The sequence below is a fragment of the Euleptes europaea genome, chromosome 2 (assembly GCF_029931775.1).
Source record: "Euleptes europaea isolate rEulEur1 chromosome 2, rEulEur1.hap1, whole genome shotgun sequence".
Classification (NCBI taxonomy): Eukaryota; Metazoa; Chordata; class Lepidosauria; order Squamata; family Sphaerodactylidae; genus Euleptes; species Euleptes europaea.
Window position 1 is genome coordinate 9,134,683 of NC_079313.1, and position 19,869 is coordinate 9,154,551.

Sequence of the window (19,869 nt, forward strand, 5' to 3'; positions counted from 1 at the left end):
GCATTCCCTCAAGTGGTCCCTCTCTTCCTGCCCAGGGTTTTGTTTTTTTTAAGTGTGGTTTTGTTTTAACTACATGTTTTTGTTGGTCTTCATGGTTTTTATGATGCGATTTTAATTATATAGGTTATAATTTGTTAGCTGCCTCAGCAGCCTTTCCGAGGGCAAACAGATAGGGGGATAACATTTTGCAAAATAAAATAAACAAAATCAGTCTGAAATCCTTCCATTAAAAAAAAGAAAGACTCCCCGCAAGCGGAAAAGCACCCTGCCAGGGAGATCTTGCAAGACCCACTTTGGTGGGCATGCTAGCTTCCTGTGTCGGGATTTTTCCTCCCCGGGAGGAAACAATTTGCCAGCCAACGTGCCCCCATGAAGGCAACTCTGCTCCTGCATCAGATAACTTCAGGGCCTCCAATGAGCTTCCAGTTTGGGGGTCGTTTGCAGCCATTCTCTGTGGATCGTGGCCGTCAAGCGGCCAGATAAGAGGTACCACCGACCCCAAAGTTGAAAGTGATCTGGAAGAACCACTTTTTCTCCCTGGTGGGCCAGAACCCCCCAATCATAAACTGTTGCCAAACCAGGCTGGTCATGGTGGAGGCAGTGGGATCACTGCCCCCCATGTGTTATTAGTAATAACAGACACGAGAGGGGTTTCCCTGGGGAATTTGTTAAAAATCATTCTATTCAAAGCTTGATTTACAAAACCAAATGAACAACAGGTAACCTGCCCGTCCCCTTTCTTCTCCTCCTCCTCACTGTGAGGTATGTTGTTTTTCCTGTTCCTTTTTTTGTTGGTTTGTTTCCTGTTGACCGCCTACCTTCCGGGGACAAGACTGCTCATGAGAATGGGGGTCAAGCACAAACACAAGGGAGGCAGGCTTGGAGAACAGGGCACGAGCACGGGGGAACCGAGGCAGTGAAGTCTCCATAAACATGACGGGGTTAGGAGGGGGAAGGATCATACTCAGGGAACATCGGGGGAATCGCGCCCTGGGAGCGTGTGTGATTTGCCTGGTGAGCTTTGGGGAGCGGAGCTCTTCTGGGCAAAACTTTCTCCTCGACCTAAGGGGCTGGGGGGGGGGGAATCCCATAGAGACACACTGACACGTACAAACGAAGAACCGTGACCAAAGCTGAGGGGGCGCACCTGCATGTTGAAAACAAGCACACCAGGAAGACAGGTTTTTAAGCACTGCCCCCTTCCCGGTGCACGACTTTGCTACATGCAGAGAGGGTTGGTTTGTTGTTTTTAAGGGGGGGGGGAACAGAAATGTGCAGAAAACACAACCACCCCCCCACACCCTAAACCGAGCCTGTGTTCCTGAACTCGACCGCCTCCTTTGCACAAGATGGACCACAGAATTGCTACTATTGGATTGCAGCCATTTTCGGACTGAGGGGCAGGATCATGGTACAGAGATGAGGGGTGGGGAGTTGGGGGGGGGGCGTTGGCTGCTCTACTCGCCGCTGCCGCTCTGTGGTGAGAATAGCCTGCAAATGTGCCTCCCCGCATCCTCTTTGCCGGCTTCTCATCTGAATCCAACCTCCCTCCCCCCAAGTAAGCCACAAAAGGGTCTGATCCTCCAAGTGCTCCACCTTCCTTACACCCCCCAACAAGCCCACGCTCAGGTCCATCTTCTTGTGCGTTGGGGAGTTGGAGAGTTTATCAATTCCTCTTCGGGGGGGCGCCCCTCTCTCTGTGTGTGCAGTTAGTCCTCCTTCCCCACAGGGGGCGCCGTCACGAGTAGCTGAGCGGCATCTTCCTCCACAGCCCGCCGCAGAGGCAGTTCTTGATCCACCGCTGCTCCCACTGCTTGACAGCCGTCGCCTTGTTTGGGGACTTGAGCATCGTGACGCAGCCGCACCTGCGGGCAGCGCGGGGAAGGGGGGCCACCGTCAGGACCGAGAAGCTCCCGCACCCACGAAACGAAACCCTCCCTCCCCCACTAGGGTTGCCAGTAGCTGGAGATCTGCTGTTGCAACTGATCTCCAGCCAATACGAGATCAGTTCACCTGGAGAAAAATGGCCGCTTTGGCCATTGGCCTCTATGGCATTGAGGTCCCACCCCTCCCCAAACCCTGCCCTCCTCAGGCTCCGCCCCCAAAAACCTCATACCAGTGGCAAAGAGGGTTCTGGCAACCCTGCCCACAGCTGTCCTCAACTAGGTTGAAGCCCACAAGTATATTGTCCTTGCAGGAGTGTTCTGGTTGAATTCAACAATTCTTCAACTTATTCATTTTTATTTGGTTTTGTATTTCTTTATTTGCTCCCAGTGGCATGGGCTTCAACCTTATTGCTGAGGCTGATGAAGCCAAACCATTGGTGAAAGCGCTATAGATATCCGGGATAGCGTTCCCTCTGTCACCTATGTGGAGCAGCAAGAGGCGTTCCAGTAGTCATTGACTTGTGAAATTTGTGAAGTTTACAAATGGACTTGTTCCTTGAATTTGTCACGTTGGAAGATAGCCAGTAAGCTATGTTTGAATATTGCTTTTCACATTGTGAATTGCTATGTATATAGTTGTATCATTGTGTATGTTTGTATTAGCACTGTTGTTGTTTTCTCATGTTTGCAATTTTCTAGAATATATACTTGTGATATAATTGCCTGCACTGTTTCTTTTTTGCCACTGCCTGGAGGTTGGCAACACTACCTCTATGGCATTGACGCCCCTCCCCCTAACCCCGCCCTCCTCAGGCTCTGCCCCCAAAACCTCCCGCTGGTGGGGAAGAGGGACCTGGCAACCCTCCCTCCCCACCCATCCCACTCCACGCTGCTTACCTGGTACAGGATTTGCACTCCTCGGTGGGGTACGCCCCAAGGTGAAGCCGGCGCAAATGGTCGATTTTAGGCTGCCCGGGTGCCCTGAAAGGGAAGGAAAACGTCACTTTGGCTTACTGTGAAGGGTACCTGGCTGGATCAGGGCCTAGCTACAGCCTGTCTAGTATCCAGTCTGGCGTCCTCAGTGGTGAACTGCCCCCGAAGCGGGAGGTTCACTTATCCATCGTGGCTTCCCCTCCCGTGAATTTCAGTTTGTCTAACCCAGGGGGTCCCCAACACGGGGTCTGTGGCCGCCATGGCCCTTGACAACATATTTCCTGGAACCCACTGGGTGTTTTTAGGAAGTGGGTGGGGCTCTTATGCAGCAGGGCTTTTGATTGGCTGTGCAGATTAAAATCATATTCAGTGGAAGCTGCCACCAGTTTTATTCTTTCACCTCTCTTTCCCAGTGTATTTCTTAAATTACTCTTCTTCTCTACTTCACTTGGACTTTCTCTGTGTGTGTAGCTCCGCCTCCTGTGGCAGCCATTTTGAAGTTGGCTCCACCTTCTGTGGCAGCCATTTTGTGGTTGCACCCTCCACCTTATGTCAGGATTCAAAAGGTACCTACAAGCTCAAAAAGGCTGGTCTAATCCTTTCCCTCCCCTTCCAAACATTATCTGAGCCTGTGGCCATCACTTCGTCTTGTGGCACTGAGTTCCACAGGTTGTTGTGTGAAAGAAGCACTTCTGTTACTCCTGAACCCGCTGCCGACCAGCTTCCCTTCAAGAAGCCCACAGAGCACAGCAAAAAAGGAATAGCCCTCATCGAATTTCCGTCCCCAGCGCCCAATCTTGAGAGGTAGACTGCCTCTGAACATTGGTGCTCTTTCATAAGAACAACCCTGCACGGTCGAACCACAAGCCCATCATCCCAGCAGCAGCCCGGCGAGCTGGTTCTGGGAAGTCCAAACACTATGGTACACTGCCACTGCCACTGGAGGCTCCATCGCTGCTAAGAACAGAGCCTTCTTCCACGTTCAAGCTGGTTCTACGAACCCAGTTGGAGCAAGGCAGCAGTCTTCCTAGTCTGCCAGCCTACCTGGCAAAGGCGTCGAACTGCAGTAAGGCGGTGTGGCCCGTCAGCCCCGGGGGCTTCCCGAACTGCAGGCGGAGCGGCTGCTTGTTCTGCAGCTTGCTGATGATGGAGTCGTTGGCGGGCAGCCAGCCGATGTTGGGGATGAGCAGCTGGCTGGGCAGGAGGCAACATTCGTCGATCAGGGCGTCGTCCGGCTCGCTGGGGTGGTTCTCGTCGCGGCCTGCTTAGAGGAAAGAAGCCTCTGTTAGGGTGGGGGAACAGTAGGGTTGCCAGGTCCCTCTTCGCCACCGACAGGAGGTTTTTGGGGCAGAGCCTAGGGAGGGCGGGGTTCGGGGAGGGACTTCCATGCCACAGAGTCCAGTGGCCAAAGCAGCCATTTTCTCCAGGGGAACTGATCTCTATCGGCTAGAGCTCAGTTATAATAGAGATCAGTTGTAATAGTTGTCTGGGGGTTGAGCCAGGCCTGCTGAGAAGAAACCGTCCCCAAAACTTGCATTTCGGACGCCCCCCCTTTGCCCTCCCAGCAGCCCCGGGGCTGGCTGGAAACCACTCACAGCAAAGCCACAGCTTGGTCAGGAGGCGGAAGAGTAGCGACATGCTGTCTTGCGTGTCTGAAGTGGCCGTGTAAATGGGGAGGCAGCTGGGTTTCAGGAGCCCCCAGATCCGGATCATGACCATCAGTTCACGGAGCATGCTCAGAGACACACCGTCGCGCAAGAAGCTGTGACCCGGGCGGACCGGGCCGGATCCCTGGGAGAAGGAAGAAAGGAAGGGAAAAAGAAGAAGAGTTGGTTTTTTATCCCCCGATTTTCTCTACCTTTAAGGAGTCTCAAACTGGCTTACCTTCCCTTCCTCTCCCCACAACAGACACCCTGTGAGGAAGGTGGGGCTGAGAGAGTGTGACTAGCCCAAGGTTACCCAGCAGGCTTCATGTGGAGTGGGGAAACAAACCCGGTTCTCTGGATTAGCGTCTGCCACTCATGTGGAGGGGTGGGGAATCAAACCCAGTTCTCCAGATTAGAGTCTGTCGATCATGTGGAGGAGTGGGGAAACAAACCCAGTTCTGCAGATTAGAGTCCATTACTCATGTGTAGGAGTGGGGAATCAAACCTAGTTCTCCAGATTAGAGTCCGCCGCTCTTAACCACTACACTATGCTGGAAGAGGGTTATCAAACCTCTAATTGTCGTTATTAGACATTCACTTCCACAGTTATCATTGGGACTTGCAATTTTTCTCATCCAAGGCATTCCCCAACCGTGAGACAAGAGGAAATGCCTCTTCCAAGCTGGCGCCTGCCACTTGCAGGTTTTTTTGTTGCAAATATTCCAAAGCAATTAGCAGCTTTAGACTAATGTGCTGCCCCATTAATTGGGGACGCTTTTCGTTCCCTCACAAACCAGAGCAGAAGGATTCAGATCAACTGAACCAGGGGTCCCCAACCTGTTCGAACCTGTGGGCACCTTTGGAGTTCTGACACGGCGTGGTTGGGCAAAGCCACAAAACGGGCTGCCACAAAACAGGCACCGCAAGAGGCGGAGCCAGCCACAAAATGATTGCCGCGGCGTCACTTCAGTATAGGGCTGCCAGGCCCCTCTTCGCCACCAGCGGGAGGTTTTTTGGGTGGAGCCTGATGAGGGCGGGGCTTGGGGAGGGACTTCAATGCCATAGGATCCAATGGCCAAAGCGGCCATTTTCTCCAGGGGAACTGATCTCTATCGGCTGGAGATTGGTTGTAATAGCAGGAGATCTCCAGCTAGCACCTGGAGGATGGAAACCCTATTCAATAACACAGTGCAGAAAAGATCTGCACAGCCCATCAAATCTCCAATCAGAAGGCCTGCTGGGCAAAAGCCCCACCCACTTTCTAGAAAGACTTGGCGGGTGCCAGGAAAGGTGTTAGCGGGCACCCACAGGCACCACGTTGGGGGGCCCTGCACTAAACAACAATGTCCTAACTAGGCGGTACCTGATTTGGCAGACTGGCGAGGAGGTAGAGGACGAAGTCCCCCACCCACTGGATAAGCTGCTGGAGGGACTGCAGTGTGGTCATCTCCAGGACAAACTCTTCCGTCTTCAGGTTAATCATCACCTTGTCAATATCTGGAATGGGTGGGGAGAAAGCCACCGTCACCCAGGACCGAGGGCAGCCTTGATTTCGGCTCAATTGCTCGAACTCCAGGAAAACATTTGGCTCCCCAGCCACAAACAGGGACCGTGGCTCAGTGGCGGAGCATCTGCTCGGTATGCAGAAGATCCCAGGTTCAAGCCCCGACCTTTTCAGTTCAAAAAGGGCCAGGCTGGTGGTGATGCTACCCAGGTCAGGGCACCACTTAGGTAGAGGGTTTTTTTTAAAAAAAGAGGGAGAGGCAGCTAATGAAGCTGGCGAGTACTAGAGTCAGGACAGACAAAAGGAAGTTGGCAACATCAAGGAGCCTGTGGCCAGCCTGAAGTTGCCCCACGAGGGAGGCTTGAACTTGACTCCCCGGGCTCTGCTCCCACTCACCAACCAGCCCCCGTTACCGTGAACGCACCGACGTCGGTGATTTTGGAGCAGATCTCGGTGAGCCGGTCCCCAGGACTCTTGTCGGGGGTATTCAGGACCGGCGGGCGGAGGAGCGACTTCAAGGTGCAGCTGATGGCTATCAGGAAGAGCTTGGCGTGGTAGTCACACACCCGGGCCATCGTGGCAGAGGACAGCTTGCACAAGGACGCTTTCATGGCGATGATGCGGGTGGAGAGAACCTGCCGAGCAAGGGTCATTCGCAAGACACGTTTCGAAAAAGCACCCCGTCCCTTCCTAGGGATACATCCTATGGGTGAATCCTTCCTATGGATATGCTCAACAAGGATAATTGTCGAGTTCTACATCTGGGTAACAGAACTGAGGGACGTGCATAGCGGATGGGGGATAGACTTCTGGGCAGCAGTGTGTGTGAACAGGATCTTGGGGTACGTGTTAAATATGAGCAGCCAGTGTGACGCAGCGGCAAAAAGGGCTAATGCAATCTTGGGGTGCATCAACCTAGGCATAACATCCAAACTGCAAGATGTCATAGTTTTGCTCTACAATGTATTGGTCAGGCTGCACCTGGAGTCTTGTGCACAGTTCTGGAGGCCTTGCTTAAAAAAGGATTTGGACAGAATGGAGCAGGTGCAGAGGAGAGCGCCGAGGACGATCAGGTGACTGAGCCCTGTGAGGAAAGGCTGAGGGACTTGGGAATGCTCAGTCTGGAGGTGAGGAGGTTGAGGGGGGACATGATTGCTCTCTTTAAATATTTGAAGGGCTGTCACTTAGAGGAGGGCAGGGAGCTGTTCCTGTGGGCAGCAGAGGAGAGGACTCGCAATAATGGGTTTAAATTGCAGGTGGAAAGGCACCGGCTGTATATTAGGAAAACTATTTTTATAGTAAGAGTTGTTCGACAGTGGAATCATCTTTCTAGGAAGGTGGTGAGCTCCCCCTCACTGGCGGTCTTTAAGCAGAGGCTGAACAAACACTTGTCAGGGATGCTCTAGGCCAGTGGTCGGCAAACTCATTAGTCAACACAGCCAAATATCAACAGTACAACGATTGAGATTTCTTTTGAGAGAGAAATTTCTTAAACTTAAACTATATAGGTAAGTACACTGTCTATTAACTTAATAAACTTTAATTAAAGTTTTAAGTCTTAATCCAGAAGATTACGTCAGCATTATCATTATTTTTTTAAAATTACATATTTTGTTTTATTTCAAGGCGCTGTATTTTTTTTGGTGCAGAATGATAACTAAACTGTGAGACCAAAGATACATTATAGGAGTTCTTCAGCGTAATTACATCCTTGTAATACACTGCAGGGTATACTTTTATCTTCTATATTACCATAATAACAGTGCCATTTTAATCAGAGACTGAACAGAAATTTTTTCATAAGTAACACAAGGCAAGTCTGATATGGATTCAGTTCTAAAACCACCGTGTAACAGCAGAAACAGACAAGAAATAGACAAAATACAGAGGATTTGCCGCTCTCTAAATGCACGTTTTCCCCACCCAAATTCTCAAAACTCAACAATAACCCTCCCTGCAGAGTTTTGAGAATTCGGATGGGGAAAACGTGCATCTGGAGAGCTACCAATCCCAGGCAAAGCCTCCCATGCAGAAATGGCCAGAGCAGCCAGCTTGCCCCGCTGCCGCCCTCAACCCTTTGGCCAACAACGAGCAACTTGCACAAAGTTTCTGGGCTCGGGAATCGAAGGCAGCCTGTCCACCCTTCACCCTCCTGGGGCGAGCAAGACGGGCTTCACTTCTGCCCTCGCTCCCGCTCCAGACTTCGCAGGAAACTTGGCTCTCCCTTCCGCACTTTTTGGCACCAGACAGCCAAAATAACGGGATCCCTTGACCGGCGCCTGGAACTTCCCGTATGGGTGCCAGACGCGCCTCTCGCTCGCTCCTTCCCCCCAGGCACGCAGCAGCTCCCAGGGTCACACCCGCAGGGGGGGGCAGAATGGCTCCCAATGCCCCCCTCCCGGGAGCCGATCTGCGCCCCAAGGCAGGGAGAAGGAGCAACGCCAGAAAAGCAAAAGGGGGGCTTCCCCCCCGCCCGCAATTCCTTACCTGTGAACATCTCCGCTCCCGCCGCCAGCCAAAGTCCAGCCAAAGTCAGCAAGCAACTTCCAACTTTCCCCATAGCCCCTCGCTCTCGAGAGGAGCCTCCCTCCGACCCTCCTGAGCGCCGAGGGGGAAGGCTGGGGTGGGCCCCTTGGCCCCCCTTCCGGGGCCCCTTCGCCTCCTCAAGGGGTGGGGGGAAGGCTCGACTCCCTCTGCCAGCCAACTCCAGCCAGCCCTGTTGTGCAGCCCAACCCGCCGCCGCCTCCTCCTCCCGGGCGAGCCCAAGGAGCGCGCGCCGCCGTCTTGGCGAAGAACAACTCCGTGCCTCTCGCGCCAGTCCCCGCACTGACTCGCGGTCCCCCCGGCAGGCGGGCGAGAGCAGCAGGCAGGCAGCCGAAAGCCAGCTGTCAAGTCACGCCCAGCCACCCGACACCGCCGCCTCTCTCCCGCTAGAGGGTGAGCCGCTCGGAAAAAGTGGCGTGCCGCCAAAGCCGCCCGCCTGCCTGGCACACAATGAGACTGCTGACTGACTGCGCGCCCGCACGTGGTCATTTGTGGAAGAGCCGCACTCAAGGGGCCAAAGAGCTGCATGCGGCTTGCGAGCCGTGGTTTGCTGACCACTGCTCTAGGCTGATTCTGCATTAAGCAGGGGGTTGGACTAGATGGCCCGTATGGCCCCTTCCAGCCCTATGATTCAATGATCCACCGCGCACACCAAAAAACCAGGGTAGCGCTCCTAACGAAAGAACCCTGGGAAGTTTAAGAGCAAGATTTGGGTCCAGTTGGACCAACAAGGTTTTCGGAGTATCAGCTTTCGAGAGTCAATGCCCCCGTCGTGACATACCGGTAATCTGACTCTCGAAAGCTTGTACCTTGGAAATCTCATGGTGTGTACTGGACTCGAATCTTGCTCTTCTACTGCAGACCAATGGGGAAAATCAGATCTGTTCGCTTAACTGTCGCAAACTCTAATGAAAAACTGCCGGGGGGGGGGGGGGGCAAAAGACGAAACAGTTTATTTAAAAATATTTTCTGTCCCGCCTATTAAATTGATGTCCAGGCGGGCGAAAAAGTGGGCAAAAACTGAATTAACCTTTGAGGCTGGGGAGGGGAGGGTTTGAAACGGCTGCCTCACCTGCTGCAGGGCTGCATTCTGGCGCATGTATTCCTCGTGCAACTTCTCCACCAGGTTTTGGACCATCCCGGGCTGGACGTGAAGCAAGATGTCCCACCAGTCATAGCCTGTGACCATGCAGTACTCCAGCAGGAAGAGCAAATGGCGGAGGGACATGTTCATATCCAGGACGTGGCCCATGGAAGGGGAGATCCGCAGCATACTCAGCTGGGGCAGAAGGGGAAAAATTCATTAGCGGCATCCTGAGGACTGGTGGCTTATGTGCACTCAAAAAGAAAGAATAGACTCCATGGTAAGATTCGCATTCATGCTCTAACTTGGGGCCTGAATGGTCTGATTCCTCTTGCATAGAATCAAGACCAGAGCTCTTTTGCCTTTGCTTGGCTCCCTTCCTAAACAAGTGTGGCACAGGAAATTTGCAGAGGTCCCTCACTGGCTATGCCACTAGGATCCCTCACTGGCTGTGCCACCAGGATACCTGTCTGGAAGAGGAAAACACATTGGCGTCCAGGGAATTAGGTGACTCCAGAGAGTGGGCCCCAGGCTACAGCTTACTAAACACTTCCCAGGGGTACCTGTGACTCACTGTTGAGACAGACTACCAGGTCCTCTCTTTACAATTCATGGCCTCTGCTCTGGTTCCCATTACAACCTACCTTGCCATGACTGTCAATTCCAACCAGCGCCAACGACGTCCACGACATCTGCACGGCTTTGAAGTGGACTGAGGGACCGGATGTCCGCTGCCTCTTGATGGCCTGCTCGTCAACTGGGCGCTGGGAGCCGTAGGAGACCGCCATGGTCTGCAGCGTGAGGCGGTGGATGATGTGAACGCTGCCGTCATGGAAGGCAAGAGCAAGGCCTGCCAAGGAGAGAGCATGAAAGGATGGGACTTGGTGGCCAAAGGTTATTTTGAAAAGTGTCCTTGCTATAACTAATTCTGAGTGCGGATCACAAAGCACACACAATGGGGCCATATACAGATAAGGAGAGTTTTTCTACAAACTTGGGGGGAGTAAATGTGAAATGTAAAAACAAACAAGAGAGCTGTAACTAGCTCAAGGTCATCCAGCTGGCTTCATGTGTAGGAGTGGGGAAACCAAGTTGGTTCACCAGATTAGTGCCCGCCGCTCATGTGGAGGAGTGGGGAATGAAACCCAGTTCTCCAGATTAGAGTCCATCGCTCCGAACCACCGCTCTTAACCACTACACCATGCTGGCACGGCTCTCACAGCCCTTTCTTATATCGGATTATGCCAATTGCCATTTTGGGGCCAGGAAGGAATTTTCCTCCAGGCCAGATTGGCCTGGGATCTGTGAGGTGTTTTGCCTTCCTCTGGGCATAGAGCAGGGGTCACTGGGGGAGGGAAGGTATTTGTCAATTTCCTGTGTCGTGCAGGGGGTTGGACTAGATGACCCTAGGGGTCCCTTCCAGCTCTATGTTTCTATGTAACGTAAAACTTCCTCACCCAACCCAGGGAAGAACTTGGTGTCACTTGCCACTTTCAAGTCCGTGTTGGTCAAGGAGATGGGCAGCTTGGGCAGTGCCACGGCTGACACCCGATCCAAGTCGTTGGTGGCCGAAAGGATCCGCCACTTCAGAATCATTGGCGGCTTGTCCCCCACTTCAAAGAAAAAAAGCAGGAGGTTGATGGGGAAGCATCCTCCTCCCCCCCGCAATTCGGCACACCCAGGGCTGCGAGAACCAGGCATGGAAATAAAAAATTTTAAGCCACATTCTGCAACTTGTAAACATCTATACAAACTAAGCAGGGCTGCAGAGTTATGCACAACACCACATCAAATATGTTCTTGCGTCGCAAAAAACAAACAAACACCCAGATCCCAGAAAACATGGAGGGTGATTCCTCAAGAAAACTGGCATGCTCTTTCTTCCTCAAAACGTAAACTTATTCAGGGAAGCCAAAACTGATTTAGCGATGGATTTTTAACACACTTCTTTGCAATATGAAGTATTGTTCAGACACAAAAGAAGTCTGTACTTTACGAAAACCCCACAGAACCGTTCATGGCCTGCTCTTCCGTTACCGCACCGCCAAGGTTGCTTACAAAAGCAGTATTGAAAAAACCAAAACACAACCGAGGACAGATGGGTAACATGCTGAAAATAAAAGAGAATTCTGAACTGGCCCCAGAAAAAGGAACGGGCAAGCAAATATTTTGAGGGAGGGTATCCCACAAACAGGTCCTGACCTGGATGGCCCAGGCTAACCCGATCTCATCATATCTCAGAAGGAAAGGGCCAGCTATAAATATCAGGAGGCATTGCCTGAGCATCAGAGCAGGATTGTCCGCCTACGTCCAGCTTTTCCAGGAGGGAAACTGAGGTTGCGAACTCCCCCCCTGCCCAATGCAGAACTTGTTTCAGGCATGGCAACTCCTAGCCATGACACATGAATACATGAAGCTGCCTTATACTGAACCAGACCCTGGGTCCATCAAAGTCAGTATTGTCTACTCAGACTGGCAGCGGCTCTTCAAGGTCTCAGGCAGGGGTCTTTCACATCACCTACCTGGCCTAGTCCCTTTAACTGGCGATGCCGGGGACTGAACCTGGGACCTTCTGCATGCCAAACAGATGTTCTACCACTGAGCCACGGCCTCTCTCCAAGGCTCTCCAGGGTCTCAGGCAGAGGTCTTTCACATCACCTACTTGCCTAGTCCCTTTAACTGGAGATGCCGGGGATTGAACCTGGGACCTTCTGCATGCCAAGCAGATGCCCTACCACTGAGCCACAGCCCCTTCCCTAGAAGGGGACAGGAGGCCGGGCAGTAGACTCACCCGTGGGTGACAGCTTTTGGAAGATGTTGTTTACTGGCAGGCCCTCTTTGCGGAGTGACCAGTACTCCACGATGCTGTTGTTCTGGTTGGAGGCACAGAGCAGGATCTGGGGAGGGAGGGGGAACAAGAAAAAGGTTACCGCTAACTCTGCGCCTGTTTCTTGGAAATGGGGCTGGCGGAGCTCAAGAACCACCTACGGGGGGAACCCCGTTCGGCAAGCCCTGCCAAGGTTTCGCTCAGGGCCTCAGCTTCTATCAAGGACCTCCCTTGTAGCATCGAAAGGGAGAAAAACTGTTTTTCCTGCTCTCTCTCCGTCCCAGGCATGAAATTAATAGTGTAGAGATCTTATATAAAGAGCCCCGTGGCGGAGAGTGGTCAGCTGCAGTCTCGCAGTCCAAGCTCTGCTCATGACCTGAGTTCGATCCCGACGGAAGTCGGTTTCAGGTAGCCGGCTCAAGGTTGACTCAGCCTTCCATCCTTCCGAGGTCAGTAAAATGAGCACCCAGCTTGCTGGGGGTAAAGCGTAGACGACCGGGGAAGGCACTGGCAAACCACCCCGTAAACACAGTCGGCCTAGGAAACGTCAGGATGTGATGTCACCCCATGGGCCAGGAATGACCTGGTGCTTGCACCGGGGACTACCTTTACCTTTAGAGATCTTATGGACAAGAACAATTCAAAGAATAGAAACAACCAACACTATGTCCTATTACAAAATGGACAAGTAAGAAGGAGTTAATGATGTAGAGCTGTAAAACATTTTACGTGATTTTACGTGATTATGTGACTGTTATTAGTTGATGCATATATCTATTGTCAGTTGTCCATTAATTTTTTTAAAAAAATCTGCACCGCCAATCAGAAGCCTTGCCGGGCAAAGGCCCTACTTCTAGAACACTGGCAGTGGCCAAAAATCTCTCCACAAAATTTTGCTTAAAGAAACAGAGAAGAAAAAACCCCTCCCCATCATGGGAGCTTGAAAAGAAGAAGAGTTGGTTTTTATATGCCAACTTTCTCTACCACTTAAGGGAGACTCAAACCGGCTTACAATCACCTTCCCCTCCCCACAACAGACACCCTGTGAGGGGGGTGGGGCTGAGAGAGTGTAACTTGCCCAAGGACAGCGAGCTGGCTTCATGTGTAGGAGCGGGGGAATCTAATCCAGTTCGCCAGGTTAGCCTCCGCCGCTCACGTGGAGAAGCAGGGAATCGAACCCAGTTCTCCAGATCAGAGTCCACTGCTCCAAACCACCGCTCTTAACCACTACGCCACACTGGAAAGGACAGGGCAAATCTCAAAAATGAGACGGAGAGCAAGAGAGAGATGGCCCACCTGCTCCGACATATCCCGGGCAAAGAATTTCAAGTGGGTGATAGCTGGGTACTTGTCCTTCCGCGCTGGATCTGTGGTGCAGCGCATGAAGAGGGAGGGGAGGATCTCCGTGTCGATCTTGCACTTCTCATTGACCACGCTGACGCAGACCTTGTAAAACTGGACGGGGGAGGCGTTGCTGCCGTCCGAGGTGGCCACCACAATGTTGCCCCCGCCCGTGAAGGCGATATCGGCCAGGGCCACCCGGCAGCGCAAGCGGCACAGGCTCTCCGTGGAGGTCAGGACCTGCCCGTTCGGCTTGAGGAGTGAGACGGTCACCAGGCCGCTGATGGTGACCGCGATCCAGCCCTCCATGGGCTTCCCGCCGAACAAGGTCAGTGACGGGGAGAACTTGACCCGGGAAAACTTCTCCCCGAAATTCGACACGCCGGACTGGGAATAGGAAGGCAAAGTTTAAAAATGGGAGGGGCTGCAGGCATTGCAGGGGGGGTGGAATGCGGAGTTCCCCTTGGCAGTGGTGTTATCTAAGCGCTTTCCTGGGAGTAAGCCCCATTGAATAGGATTCTGAGTAGAAGAAGAAGAGTTGGTTTTTATATGCCGATTTTGTCTACCTTTCTAAGGAAAATCAAACTGGTTTACAATCTCCTTCCCTTCCCCTCCCCACAACAGACACCTTGTGAGGTAGGTGAGGCTGAGAGAGTTCAGAGATAACCATGACTAGCCCAAGATCACCCAGCTGTGTGGTTGCCATTCACATCAAAATGACTTGGCTCACTCACAGGACTTGCCAGATACTGGCCCCAATTATCTTACCCAGTTGATAATTTCCAGAATTTAGGCGGGGGGGGGGGGGACAGAGAGAGAGAGAAGTTCTGCCCGGATTCCTAAGAACTTCTTGACTGTCATTTACAAGAATCCTAGGAGAATTTGTCTTGAGGTATGCAGGGAAAGGGGTCAGACTGGATAACCCGTAGGTGTCCCGCTGCACCTCTGCGATTCCCTCCCTCCTGCCCAGTCGCGACAGCTCACCTTCTCCACGTGCAAAGCCAATTTCACCCCGTTGTGCAGCCAGGAGAGAGCCACAATCGGGTCCCCTTCCACACTGCAGCCCACGGTGCTCTCCCAACTGTTGGCCAAGTGGTCTGTCATGCTCCAGCATTTGATGTGGCCGTCCGCATCTGCAGACAGAAGCCTGGACCCTGGAGTGCAGAAGTACAAAAAGGTCAAACTGCCCACCTGTGGGAGGGGGTCTCGAACTGGCGGGGCACACGGCCGGCCATCTATCCTGTTAGAACAGTGAAGCACTGTGCGGTTTATTTTATTATGTTTTTAAAAAGGAGCGAGTTTCTAGACCTCATTGTGTGTGAATTTTCCAGCAAGGTCGCACAGGCTGGCAAGATCTTGGGGTGCCTGGAGGATTCACTAGGAACCAGCCAGAACCTGACATCCACACTCATCGGTGTTTGTCATGGGAAACCAGGAATGCTTTTCTATCAGCTGGAGATGAGTCATAATAGCAGGAGACCTCCAGCTAGTACCTGGAGGCTGTGGAAAACAAAGGCTCAGTGCTGTAAAGATAATTGGAGCAACCAAAACAGAACAAAATACAATATAGGAAAATTGCTAAATTTATATAAGTGAATAAAGTGCAGAAAGTGACAATAAATATATACAAATGAAGTACAACAAGATACAGGTAATCAAAAAGGGCAAGAGTCCAGTAGCACCTTAAAGACTAACAAAATATTTTCTGGTAGGGTATGAGCTTTTGTGAGCCACAGCTCACTTCTTCAGATACAGCTAGAATGTGAATCCATACAGGTAAGTAATATATCAATCCAGCATCATAGGAACTTGTAAAAACTCCTAAGCCTGTTCAAAGGTAAGTCCAGCAGTTACATAGAAGAAATAATATTTCGTTATAAAAATTTGTTGAATGTCTCTTCAGTCTGTATATCAATTCGCTGGAGATCAAACAATGAATACAAAGCCACAATAAAAGGATGACAGGACGTGTCGTCTAGATCATAATCACGTTTCGCATATGGTTTCGTCAGCTACATGTATCTGTGTACAATAAAATCCATACAGTAATATTCCCAATATAATAATTAAATAATTAATTAATAAAAAGAACTATGCCATCAGATGTTGTCTTTCATAGAAAATTCATATTATAAAATGTCATAGAAAAATATATATATATATATATCTTACCCAAAAGCACAATTTCAAAAAACCATAATAGGTGACATCTCCTTAGGGACCACTGACAGTGTCTATATGGGTCTCCGTTAAGATAGAATGAAGTTAAACAAGCTAGGATGTTACTAAAAGGACTAAAGAGACCCTTAATTAGCTGCAGCTGAGCAAACCACTGTATGGCTGAACGGGACTCTTAAAGGGGAACTGTTTAAATTATCATAACATGCAGTTGGCAAATCATAAAAAACAGGAATAATCGATTTCATTATTTAGACCATGCTCAGAGGCAGCCTGTTGATATTGCAAGTGTTTCAGGGAATTCAGACTAGGTTCTGGGACTCTTGATCTGGGGCTGGAACCAGAGTCCTTCTGCGTGCCCGCTTCCTAAATTTAAATTTGGAATCGGAGACCTCTTGGTCCTTCACCCACTGCTTGCAGAAAAGCAGAATTTGCAAAATGGGAAGATCATGATGAGGTTTTTCATAGAATCAGAGTTGGAAGGTGCCATAGAAGCCATCTAGTCCAACCCCTGCTCAATGCAGGATCAGCCTAGAGCAACCCTTGACAAGTGTTTGTCCAGCTGTTGCTTAAAGACCGCCAGATAGGGGGAGCTCACCGCCTCTCTAGGTAGCTGATTCCACAAGTTAAAAAAAAATTCCCTAATATCCAGCTGGTACCTTTCTGCCCACAATTTAAACCCATTATTGCGAATCATATCCTTTGCTGCCAGCAGGAACAACTCCCTGCCCTCCTCTAACTACTTAAAGAGAGCAGAATACTTAAAGAGAATAGAGTCAGGTCTCTTGCTGGACAAAAGTCTTCCCCAGGGTGTGCATAACAACATAAGAACATAAGAAAAGCCTTGCTGGATCAGACCAAGGCCCATCAAGTCCAGCAGTCTGTTCAACCAGGCGCCTCTAGGAAGCCTACAAACAAGATGCCTACAGCAGCATCCTGCCTGTATTTCATAGTACCTAATAGGCCTGCTCCTCTGAACCTGGATAGAATAGATATGCATCATGACTAGTATTAATTTTTACTAGTAGCCATGGCTCGCCCTCTCCTCCATGAACATGTCCACTCCCCTCTTAAAGCTTTCCAAGTTGGCAGCCATCACCACATCCTGGGGCAGGGAGTTCCACAATTTAACTATGCCTTGTGTGAAGAAATACTTCCTTTTATCTGTTTCAAATCACGGCACACTTGTTCCTTTGTACCAAAAACCTGAAGGTCACTTTTTGCACGCAAGCATGAATTGCACCACTAAATGAATATTATTTATTTACTTTATCTGCCTGGTGCAGACGCAGACGTGTCCCCTCTGACCGACAGGAGCTCTCCAGGGTCTCGGGCAGAGACAGGGAGCTTTCCCCAGCACCAGAAACCCATGAACGCGAGCCTGAACCCAAGACATTCTGCCCCCCAAATGATGGCTCTGTTCCTCACCTGACTGGTCCCACTCCAAGCAGGTAATCATCTCCACGTGCCTGGAATTGATGGAATAGACGTCCCACGGATGCTCCGTGTCAATCATGTGGATCATGTGGGTGAGATCTGTGGAGGAGAGAAGGGAAGGGGTGGTCTCATTGCGGAGGTCTAGAAGAACGGTTCCCTTGTTTTTGCAGGCTGCTAGAGCCCTGATCCACATGTCCCAAAAGGAAGGTCCTTACTAACTCCACCTAACCCTGCATCCTGTTTCCAAAAGCAGCCAGCCCACAAGAAGGGTTTTTCTGTTTGTGCCTTTCCAGCAGGGCCTCTCAACACAAATTCTGTTTTTATATAAACACTAGAGGTCCCTAACCTAAGAACATAAGAAAAGCCCTGCTGGATCAGACCAAGGCCCATCAAGTCCAGCAGTCCGTTCACACAGTGGCCAACCAGGTGCCTTTAGGAAGCCCACAAACAAGACGGCTGCAGCAGCATTGTCCTGCCTGTGTTCCAAAGCGCCTAATATAATAAGCATGCTCCTCTGATCCTGGAGAGAATAGGAATAGGGCTGTGCATTCCAGAAATGGGAGGACGGAAACTTTATTTAAAGCTTCTACTTTGCTTTCCCCCATGCTGCAGAACTCACAATGGTTTTAATTTTGATTTGAAGAGCTGTATGTTATTGACACCACTGGGACAAATGCTCTCATCTTGCAAGAAGAAGAAGAGTTGGTTTTTGTATGCCGACTTTAGGAAGAATCAAACCAGATTATAATTACCTTCCCTTCCCCTCCCCACAAGAGACACCTTGTGAGGTAGGTGAAGCTGAGAGAGATCTAAGAGAGCTGTGACTAGCCCAAGGCCACCCAGCTGGCTTCACGTGGAGGAGTGGGGAAATAAACATGGTTCACCAGATCAGTTTCCACCACTCCAAACCACTGCTCTTAACCACTACACCACACTGGCTTTACTTTATCTGTGGGTTTGCTCTCTTTAAACTTCCTAATGTGCAGAGCTACCCGGGGTGGGGTGGGGCTGGACTGACCTTTTTCCTCCTCGTTTTTCAGGTCTGTGGTAAATGCGATAAGGTTGCGGCAGGACCAGGCACAGACGAGTGGGATGGAGGGGCAGTGGTTGCTCTTTGGCCGTTTCTCCCACTCGCAGATGTATGCCAGATCCATCGTTGCGTCCTTCGCGGAGGAAAAACTCTTACTGGGAGACCCTCGTGCCTGTTCAATGTAAACAAAGTGGTTATGTGTGGGTAACAGACCCAAAGGAGAATGTTACAGAAATGAGGAAGTTGAAAGGGAGACTTGAGAGGGTCCGTGGCCCAGTGGTAGAGCCTCTGCTTGGCATGCAGAAGGTCCCAGATTCAATCCCCAGCATCTCCAGGGACTAGGCAAGTAGGTGATGTGAAAGACCCTCTGCTTGAGACCCTGGAAAGCCGCTACTGGTCTGAGTAGACAATGATGGACCAAGGGTCTGATTTAGTATAAGGCAGCTTCATGTGTTCATGTGAGAGAGCCAAATGCCTTCAGGATTCATGGAAACTATTTAAAACTAAACAAATCAAGGCCCGGAAAGGATGCATCCCTTAGCTTAGGTAAGATGCCGGCAAGTCTACACATGAATGCATGAAGCTGCCTTCTACAGAATCAGACCCTTGGTCCATCAAAGTCGTTACTGTCTACTCAGACCGGCAGCGGCTCTCCAGGGTCTCAAGGTGTAGAGGTCTTTCACATCACCTACCTGCCTTGTCCCTTTAACTGGAGGTACCAGGGATTGAACCTGGGACCTTCTGCATGCCAAGCAGATGCTCTATCGCTGAGCCAGAGCCCCTCCCCAAAGGATGCCAGCGTGGCAAACGAACCAGGTCAAGTTTAGAAAAGAGATGACTAAGGGGGGACACGATAGAGGTTTACAAAGTTATGCAAAGGGTGGGGAAAGGGGATGGAAGGAGCTTTACGCTTTCTTCTCTAATACCAGAACTTGGGGAGGGGGGGAATCCAAGGAAATCGATGGGCAATTGATAAAGGACAGACAAATAGAAATATTTATTTACTAAATGAGTAACAAAACTGTGGCATTCACAGCCACTGGTTATAGTGATGGCCACAAGGGCAGGTGGCTTTAAGAGTCAATTTGACAGATTCATGGAGGAGAGGTCGACCGGTGGCTAACTAGCCATGGTGACTAAACAGAAGCTCCAAATTCAAAGGCAGTAAGGCGCCAGGCTGGATTGGCCTGGCTAGCCTGATCACTAGGGCTGCCAACCTCCAGGCAGTGTCTGGAGATCTCCCACTATTACAAATGATCTCCAGGCGACAGAGATCAGTTCCCCTGGAGAAAATGGCAGCTTTGGAAGGTGGATTCTATGCACTGAAGTCCCTCCCCCGCACCAAACCCCACCTTAAGAAAATAAGAACACAAGAAAGGCCCGGCTGAATCAGACCCAGGCCCATCAAGTCCAGCAGTTTGTTCAAACAGTGGCCAACCAGCTGCCTCTAGGTAGCCCA

At 50.9% G+C, this 19,869-nt stretch overlaps 1 protein-coding gene across 1 annotated transcript; it reads right to left on the bottom strand.

Moving 5' to 3' along the window:
* Positions 1-1,720: 1,720 nt before the first annotated feature.
* MED16 (mediator complex subunit 16) lies at positions 1,721-18,535 on the bottom strand. Its single transcript, XM_056845212.1, has 14 exons — positions 18,399-18,535; positions 17,372-17,479; positions 14,750-14,919; positions 13,721-14,152; positions 12,389-12,494; positions 11,055-11,210; positions 10,242-10,447; positions 9,586-9,792; positions 6,394-6,604; positions 5,829-5,962; positions 4,415-4,610; positions 3,864-4,080; positions 2,784-2,867; positions 1,721-1,865 (listed from the first exon to the last, which is right to left on the bottom strand). The coding sequence occupies exons 1-14, from the start codon at positions 18,532-18,534 to the stop codon at positions 1,739-1,741; spliced, it is 2,490 nt and encodes an 829-aa protein (XP_056701190.1). The 5' UTR covers position 18,535; the 3' UTR covers positions 1,721-1,738.
* Between the last annotated feature and the right edge of the window lie 1,334 nt (positions 18,536-19,869).